General features: G+C 43.2%; 1 protein-coding gene across 2 annotated transcripts in view; it reads right to left on the bottom strand.

The window, feature by feature from the left end:
* Positions 1-5,683: 5,683 nt before the first annotated feature.
* Positions 5,684-9,035, bottom strand: part of TFAP2E (transcription factor AP-2 epsilon) — a 42,012-nt gene continuing 38,660 nt past the window's right edge. For both annotated transcript variants that reach the window (XM_090057490.1, XM_090057491.1), the window contains exons 6-7: positions 8,145-8,286; positions 5,684-7,163 (exon numbers count right to left, since the gene is read on the bottom strand). In XM_090057490.1, the coding sequence (XP_089913616.1) occupies positions 6,875-7,163; positions 8,145-8,286 (431 nt within the window). In that variant the 3' untranslated portion in view covers positions 5,684-6,874. The remainder of the gene's footprint in view (positions 7,164-8,144; positions 8,287-9,035) is intronic.

Genomic DNA, 9,035 nt, shown 5'->3' with positions numbered 1-9,035 from the left:
CAATTCTAAGCCTTTCCACAGACCCCTTATGTGACCTTGGGCAAATCATTTTAACTTTCTGGGCCTTAGTTCCCCTATCTGTGAGAAATGTGGATAAATAATGCTTCCTTTGTGTCTCCTGTTTGTTTACATTGAAACTTTTTTTTCCCTTGCATCTGTGTTCATGCAGTGCCTAGTCCCTAGGGTCCCTCTTCTCAGGTGGGACCACTGGGCATTACTGGATCTTGCACAGTCGTTAAAAATAATCCAGTGCTGTTCATAGAAACTGATGCTACGATGCTTTAACTGACATGGTTTCCAGTGAAAATGGGGGGTGTTCCTTCTTGCATGCTGTTGGGTTGTTTTGGGTTTTTTTAAGGCATTTGCGTCATGCTCAAATGTAAATGGGGATTAAGAGAAGAGGTATGGGGAAGAAAGTTTCAAGATGATATAATCTGTCCAAGCAATACAGCAACAACTTCTGTTTGCAGTTCCACTTAGCTTTCAGCATTAGTAAGGCCTCCAAGATTTCTACTAGCACTTCTTTCTGCTAAGCAGCCTGGCACGTTCCACCATGTGAAAACAAGAAGGTACAGCCAAAATGTCTTGGGCATCTTGAGACGGTGTTTATGAAATATTTCACATAAAACTTCTATCTGAAGGAAATGGCAGGGTGTGGCTTAGCTGGTTCCTGCTGCTCTGCTACTCAGCATTTTAAATGGCAGTTATAGCTACATTGGCACTTTCTTACTAACGTCACAGTATCTGCTTCCTGCATCTTCCATTCAGATTGGCTTCTTTTGCATCGTGTAAGCCCGCCGTTGTTCCTGCCACTCCTGGAAGTTAGTTGGACTCCCTTCTCATTCATTGCTGTGGGGTTTTTTTAGCTGACTTCTCAATGCAGAATTTTCATTGTTTTGGATGAAATGAGATAGACGAGACAACAGGATCTTTCAGAAATCGGCTTGGCTTTTTTCCGTGCTAGCCACCAGGCTTTTTCCTGTATCCTGAAGGTATATTGTCTGGACATTGCTAAGATGGAAGTACTGGAAGCCCCCAACTGTGGTCCAAGTGAGTGTAATAAACTTTGGAATACATTAATGAATCCATTGTAGCAACTTCAGTTCCTGACAGTTTTGCATACCCATGCATGAGCTTTTTGTTCCAGTTAGGAAAACCTGATGACTAGAGGGCCATTTTCTCAGTGACTGCTATAAAACAGCACAGTTCTATTGGCTTTGATCAATATTTTTCTATATCCCTATCTCTGAGCTTAGCACAAAACAACTGATAAAGAAAATCCCAACTATGTCAAACTCCAAAATGGGTGAGATGTAAAGTCTTTCTCATGGAGGCAGGCTGAAGGGCACCCTATAGAGAGAACCAGCATAAAGCTCCATGCACCACTTAACTTCAAATTATGTCCATAACAGAGACTTTATTGGGCTACTAGGAGAGCCTTAACAGTGGAGTTAATTTGCCCTGCTCAGCATAAATTTGAGCAAGGAGAAGTGTAAGATGCCATGAGAGAATTGGCTGAAGTTCTTCTAACACGAATGTATTAATAACAGACCACTCATGTAAGCTGAAATTTTGGACATAAAAAAACACCTGGTAGATGAGCAGATTTTCTTGTTTGCAGAATGTGTGTCACTAGAGAACTGAATTGTAGCAAGAAAACCTCTGTCCTCTGATTCACAAGCCAGTTTCAGATCTGCATTACATGAAGAAATTAAGGCTATATGTACTCAAGCCCTGTATGAATAGATCAGACCTAAGGGCTCCAGTAAGAGAAATGGGAGATGCAAAACATCCAGTTACACTCCAAATGTGACATGCTTTGATTTGGAATAATAATTTGATCACTCTTAACCTCAGCCATGGAGGGGAGAGATTCATCTGCACTTAAGCCTTTTGATATGACTTTTTTTTTTTTAACCTGCATTTTGCTGTTAAAGACCATAATTGGGAAGAACTCTTCTGTAGTTGATAACATGTCTTCAGCTGCCTTCTGGCTAGGAAGGTTCAAGCAAGAACACATCCCATAAACAGAAAAAATATAGCAGGCCTCAGTATTGTTTTACATAGCTGAACACACTCATCCTGCCTGGTGCCTACATACTAGTTGGTACTTTCAGTCATAAAGAACTTAGTCTCAAAGCCTGGGGATCCCCTGGCAGAGATAGTAAAATCTAGGGGTGATCTTGTTTCTTGGTGCCCTGCTCACATCCCAAGTGAAAGTCATCATGCTACACAGGGGGTAAGGCTCGGAGATCAGAATGGTTGCTGTGCACTTAAAATCTATGAAATACAGTGAACTCTCCAGCAGGTCTTTATTCTGTATAAGGAGTGGGAGGGATTCTTCAGGTTTGGTTCTCCCAAAGTCTGTGTTGGGAACAAATGAGTCTGTAGCCTTCTGTGAAGGATAATATTCTGTCTGCCTAGGCCAGTAGCACAAAATACATTGTTTGAAGATTGTCATCATCACAAAAAAATTCCAGGGAGCACTTGGCTCCCTGGAAGGTCTGGATGGATGGGATGAAGACTGGAGAACCACTGTCCACATGGAGGCTCTTTTCGAAGGTGAGGAGTAAAAGGGTTACAAAAATTGCAACTCTCTCACTAGTTCCACAGCAGGGATCCAGTGTGGTTCGATCATGAGATGAAGTATCCAACTACCCTTGGGAAGAGAAAGAAAAAGTACATGACTTTCCCATGCAATTAAGGAGATGGCCATCCTTCCTTAAGAGAAGTCATCATAGTCTCTTTGAATCTGCTGAACTATGAGCATTTAGGCTTGGGATCAGCAAGGGGGTGGGGGGGGGAAAAGAAGTGCTGTTCAGTTCAGTATTGGTCAATTTTTTTTCCCCCATTAACACCATGCACTTTGTTTAATAAGTAAGCAGTACTCCAGGATAGAAGAAAGCCATCTTTTGGTTGTAGCTGTGTTGGTCTACGGCAGGGGTGGGCAAAATGCGGCCCGCCAGGCCATTCTATCCAGCCCGTGAATATTGATCTGCCCCTGGCTGCCTGTCATGCGGCCAAAACTCAATGGCTTGCCAAAACTCAGTAAATGGCCCTCCACCCGCAATAGTTGCCTGCCCCGGTCTATGAACATAGACAGACAAGGTTCTTTGGGTAGATGTGATATCTGTATTAGACCAACTAAATAGGTTTTTTTCTAACTATTTAGTTGTTCCAATAAAATATATCACCCAAAGAACCTTGACTGCCTTTCTTCTGTTTTACACTCTTGATTTGAAAATTATTCCTCTTGACCTTCCATTCAAGTCAACAGGAAAACGTTTGCTCTCTGTTCACCTTGTGTCTCCTTTAGGCTCTGTCTGTTGTGTTTAGAATTGAAAACTCTCCTACAAATCAAAGAAGGGACCAAGCACAGGCCAAAGATATGGTCTATTTACTGAGGTGTGTTAAAAGAAAGGGCTATTAGCAGCTTATCACATTAAAGGTATTGTTTAAAGTCCATTGTTTTTCTGTGCAAAGCCATCTAGAATACCAAAACACTATGATCTTCTCTTCTTAATGTTAGTAATGCATTATAGTCGTAGTTTAAGGTTTCCCTCTATTTACCCTTGGGAACAGATAAATAGCAGCAAACTACTGGTAAGTGTGTTAGGCTATATTGCTTTTTCTTTACTTGTCAAAAACTGTTCTGTAGTATCTCTTTCGTGTTCAAAAGTAACTCATCTAAAGTTTTTGTTTTGTTGTTTGTTTGTTCACTTTGCTTTGTTTCATTTTATTTAAACTCCTCTCTAGGAATTAAATTCCACCGTGTCCTCTAACAGCCCAAGCCTAGATCTCTTGTATAGTATGCTTTCCCACTGTTATGTATTCTCCCACAGTGAGATGTGTAACTAGTGTGGGAACTTATACTGGAGTTGAGCCATACGTTATGGAAAGAAGCCTCATTACCTCTTGAGATGGGAAGGTGGAAAAAATTAAAAGCGAGGGCCCTATGGGACAGTGCTCCTGTCTGGAGAAGGAGATACTGAATAATTAGCAGCAGCCTTGTGACAAACTCCTGCATTGGGCAACTGCTACGTCCACCAGCAAATGCCACGGGGTAGAATGAAGAAAAATTCGAGGAAGTCCCCAGGGGTAGCAAGACGGTGGGAATGAGCACTTTGATTTTTAGTCAAGGAGTTGTAATAGGACAGAAGAGAGGTAAGTGCCTAACACTTCCCCCTGTGAAAAGCAAGGAGTTGATGGGGCCCCCCGGACACCAAGTATTTTTTTCTCTTTGCCACTATAAAGAAGAGAGATTATTATTCAGGCACAGCAAGAGATTATGGGCCTGAATTTCAGTGATGTTGAGCACCTGCCACTCCCACTTGTTCCAGCTGCACTCAATGGCTTTAGACCCAAGTTCTCCCAAGTACTTACTGATTTCCCTTACCTCTGTTTCTGGGTGCCTAACTTCAGGCTTGCTTAGGGGCCCCTATTTACAGAATGAAAACAGATACCTGCTCCCCAGAAACCAGGACCTTCTGACTTAGCACCTTACAAAGTCTGGCTCTCAAAAATCCCCATTGGCTTCTGAAAATGGAGGCTTCAGTTTTACTGAAATGTGAGGTACCCAGAGTTGAGCAGGAACTGAACCCAAGGTCTCCTGAGTCCCAGGTAAGCTTTCAGTCTTCCTCTCTGTTAACAAAGAAGCTGGTCCCACCCTTGAGATGAGGGAGCTAGACTTCCAAAGGACTCGCCAGCAGCCCGAAAGGAGAAAATTGTATATTTACCACTGCTATATCCTGATATTCAGGGTCTTAATTTCTATCAGTACTGTATTTCTATTGTTTTCATTAAAAATGACTTGGTATAGGCAAAGAATGCCTTAAAGAAGCAATTCTGCTGCATTAAGAAAAGGCTTTTGACTCCCCACGTCGTGTGTGTGTATAGTAGTATATTAGCATGTATATTCTGTCACTCATGTCATGTACCAAGGTTTGCCTACAAATTAAGTTATTTGGGAATAACTACTCCAAAATAACTATGTGGAGAGTCTCCTTATTCCAAGCATAGACCAGCCTGGATTTGTGCTGTAAACCAGGGGAGTCAAACTTGCCTTGTGCCCTCGGCCAGATCCAGCCTTTGGCACGAGGAAGATGCAGCAGTGGTAGCAGCTCCCACTTTGAGCCCGGAGCACATGGCAATAGTGGTACCAGCTCTGGCTCTGCTCTGGGATATGCGGCAGTGGCTCCAACCCCTGCCACTTGCCCCATGCTGGAGCCAGAGCTGGAGCTGCTACCGCAGCACTCGACATCGTTTCAGTTCCAACCCGGAGCATGCAGTGGCAGCTCCAGCTTTGACCCAGGACCTGTTCATTGCCATGGCCCCTGATTCTGTGCCACTCCCCCGGCCATGCTGGTCATCCAGCTCGCTGGACAGAGCTGCTCCACAAGCCAGATGTTTGACACCTCTGCTTTAAACCCTTCTTTGCAATATTATCATAGATGGTATAGAAGGCTTCAGTCCTGCAGATTGACCTGTGTGGAGGCTGGATTAGAGCATTAATTCCAGCTCCTGTAACTCTCAGCAGACTTATGCACTCCTGGCTCATTTCAGTCGAATGCTAGCTACAAAAAAGGGACCATGTTTGTTTCCTCCCTCCCACCCCCCTCCAAATTTGTCCTTATAGCAGCTATCTAAGCAGGATAATCCAAGCATTACAAAAACAGTGGAGGTATATTCTTCAAATAAAAAGAGGTTTATTAAGATAATGAGAATGACATTGTGGTGTGGGTGTTGTACATCTATTGCAGCTTTAAGAGAAACAACAGCAAGTACAAAATCCTGCAAACCTTCTATAGTTATCATCACAGCCTATTGTCCATGCTACAGTTTTGTGTATCCAAAACTTCATTCCCATTTCTAATGGCAGAAAATCCAAAGACTCTCATCTTTCCAAAAAAAAAATCCCAACTCAATTAGATATAAATAACTTGCACTGGACATTTTAAAACTTTCAGATTTAATTACACATAAATAAATATATACAGATTTAGAGCAGTTCAGTTCAGTTTGGCCTGGTTCAAGTTCTGCCCCTTGTGCTTTATTAATTAATATTATTATTAATAATTGTTAAAACCTGTGTGCTGTTTATTTGTAGGTTGTGGGGTTTTGATTAGTCCCTGGTGTAACTTTAACCTGCCTGAGCTGGTGGTTTCTCCCCTTGTAGCTCAGGGCTCCATAAGCCATGGAGAAAATCCATAGTAAGTCGCAGTTGCTGAAAGCTGTAAACGAAGTCTTGGGACTGCTCGAAACCCCAAGCGGAGCTACTGGCGACTCTCTCTCAGCCCAGTTCAGGACCGTTGTGTAGGTGGTATCAATGGAAGATTCCCTGTGCATCTGCCTACTGAAGACAGGTTATAGATCCAGGTCTGGCCTGCAACCTCCAAATCCTCATTGTGCTTACTTGTGCCTTGGTTACAAAAATTACTCGAGTTGCTGAGGCTTTTGCTCTTTCTTGGTTTTTTTCAGGTTTTTCTCAGTTTAAGGAGATTCCTGGAGCACATCAGGATTTCCTTGTGGGTTTAAAAAGCAAAACGAAACAAAATTGCACATGACTTGGTTTCCTGCATCCTCAAATTAAAAAAAAACCCAAAAAAACAACCAAACAAAAAAAAAAGCCATTGACCTGGCTTGGTCTCTTGATCTGTTTTGTCCATTAAAGTTGTTTCCTTCTTAAATTCTTTACATCTTTTTTTTTCCCTTACTCTGTTTGCTTAACGAGTTTCATCCCAAATTCAAACATCGCAGTTTGGAAAAACGTGCTGCCCTGGGTTTTAATTATTTTTCCAACACTGATAAGCTCAGACCTCCTGTCACGAGCTGGGGAGAGCTCCCTCTGTGGGGAGATATAGAAAGAGGTGGTGTGTTATTTTCGATGCTTCGCTTCTTTTTCTGATGCTTTGGAGTCTCCAGCTGCGTGCCCGTTCCCTGTGCTGTTCATGAACATTTTATCCAGCCCCTTGAGGGACTCCACCAGGTAGTTCTGGAAGGCTGTTAGTGCTGCACAGATAGCCGGGCCCCCAAAGCCATGAGTTATCAGGCTGAAATGAGTCAAACAGCTCTGGACACCTGGCTCTAAGATGATTGATGGGCGGCTGTTCCCAAGGGGAGATCGATCCTGGGCTATCAAGTCTGCAAACTCTTTACAAATTTGCCTAAAAGAGAGAGAGAAACATTATTGGTGTTAAAGAGGCAATACACTTCTCTTTTAGCACTCCCTTTGTTTTTTTTTTTAATCTATTCCCATTGTGGGGATGAGTTGATTCAGAATGGCTTGCAAAATTTTTGACTGTTTAGGGGCCTGGGTGTGAAGTCAGCCCCTGAACAATAAGACTGATTGATAGCTGTTTGCTGACATGGGAGGGGGGTGTTTGGCAGGTCTTTAATCCAATCCCACTTGCATCATTTCCAATCAGTTCGTATAGGTGTCACTAAGGGCATGACTAGAAGGCATTGAGTTTGCTTGGGTATTCCCGAGGCCAAAATTTACCAGCAGAACCTTTATTACTGGTGGTGATATGCAAGAAAGAAAGTGCATAGGCTGACTGTCTAGTTCCAGGATAAGTTTGCAATACAATTAAATGCTGTTTTATTTTTAAATTTAAGTTCTTTGATCTGGAAGTTTCAGAGACACTCTAAGCAAAAAAACCCTGCACTGGCACTTTCTATTCATTGTTCAGAGTAGAGCATCACATGAATGCACAGTTATCTCAAACACAGCCACAACTACGCAGCACCAGCAACAGAGGCTGAAGCTGTTTGGTAACTCAGGTGAAAGCTTATTACCTCTGATTCACACCCAGATTTACTAAAGTTGAGGGCAGGAAGGGACCTTGTGAGATCATTGCGTCTGATGCATTATTCCCCAGGAACATGTCCTGAAACGTAGGTGTGCAGTGTCGGTGAGCATGACCTTTGAAAAGGCATATCTGTCTGTCTTTCGGCTGTGGGTATACAATGTATTTCTGTATGTTGTGTACCCCTTTTGGATATGACTGCGGGCAGCATATGAAAGCACTGAGTATCACGTCCTTGGAAGACTGGCAGCTTTTCAAGCAGGGATGGTCTTTCTCTAAGATGTAGGTACAGTGCCTAGCGCAATAGGGCCTCAGTTGGCGATTGGTATCCATACTCACTTGGTAGCCAGCAGCATGTTTTTCCGGGTGTGGAGCTCACTGGGATCAGAGTGCTGACGGCACAGGTATTCTGCTGCTGCCTTCGCTGGGAACTCTGTTTCGCACACGTAGCCAAAATCCCGGGCGAGGTGAACTGCTTCACCTATAAGAAGAAGAGATGATTGAGCTGGGTCAGTATCCGTGTAACAACATGGCAACAGTCTCTGTACTCTTGCTGGGCTGCTGGAACTAGAATACTCTTGTTCTCGCATCTCCATCCAAAAGGGAAATAATCTAGACCCTTCATCCCTAGATCTCATGTTAGAAGTGTCTCATACCCTGCTTCATAGTTTCATAGAAACTATGCTGGGGGAGAATTATTTGCCCCAACTCCTAATAGCCATTCACTAACTCCAAGCACTGACTGTCTCCTTTATCCGATAAAAAATATATACGATTCCAGCTGGTTGAAGGCCTGCCTCGGTGGAGTTTGGATCACTATACTGCATTCCGGCAGAAAACGAATCGCAACAAAGGTTTCTTCTCAACTTGCCCTGTCATCTCTTGCTGTCTCCTCTAATGTTTCTCTCTACCTCTTCCTACTTGGCTTCTCTAACCTGAGACTCTAAAATCTGAGTCCGTTGTCTTTGGCAACTGTGCTGCTTTACCATAAACCCAGAGTGACACAAGGGCTCAAAGGATACCGACTGCTTTGTGGGAAGAGGCACCCTAATATTGCAACTGTTTTAAAACACGGGGAATGTGGGGAAATCAGAGGAAGAACAGAAGGAAGATGGGCTTCTGTTTGCACACTTCCATACTGAACAGAAAAACCCTAAGGGGAGAGTGCTCCGTCTGGGTATCCATCATCCCAAGGAAATGCCCGCTCATTGATGAATTTGATCCATCTTC

The sequence above is a fragment of the Crocodylus siamensis genome, chromosome 7, assembly GCF_052110815.1.
Source record: "Crocodylus siamensis isolate JL-2025a chromosome 7, ASM5211081v1, whole genome shotgun sequence".
NCBI classification, from domain to species: Eukaryota; Metazoa; Chordata; order Crocodylia; family Crocodylidae; genus Crocodylus; species Crocodylus siamensis.
The sequence above is the reverse complement of the archived record's forward strand: the minus strand, read 5'-3'. Positions and strand labels throughout refer to the sequence as shown.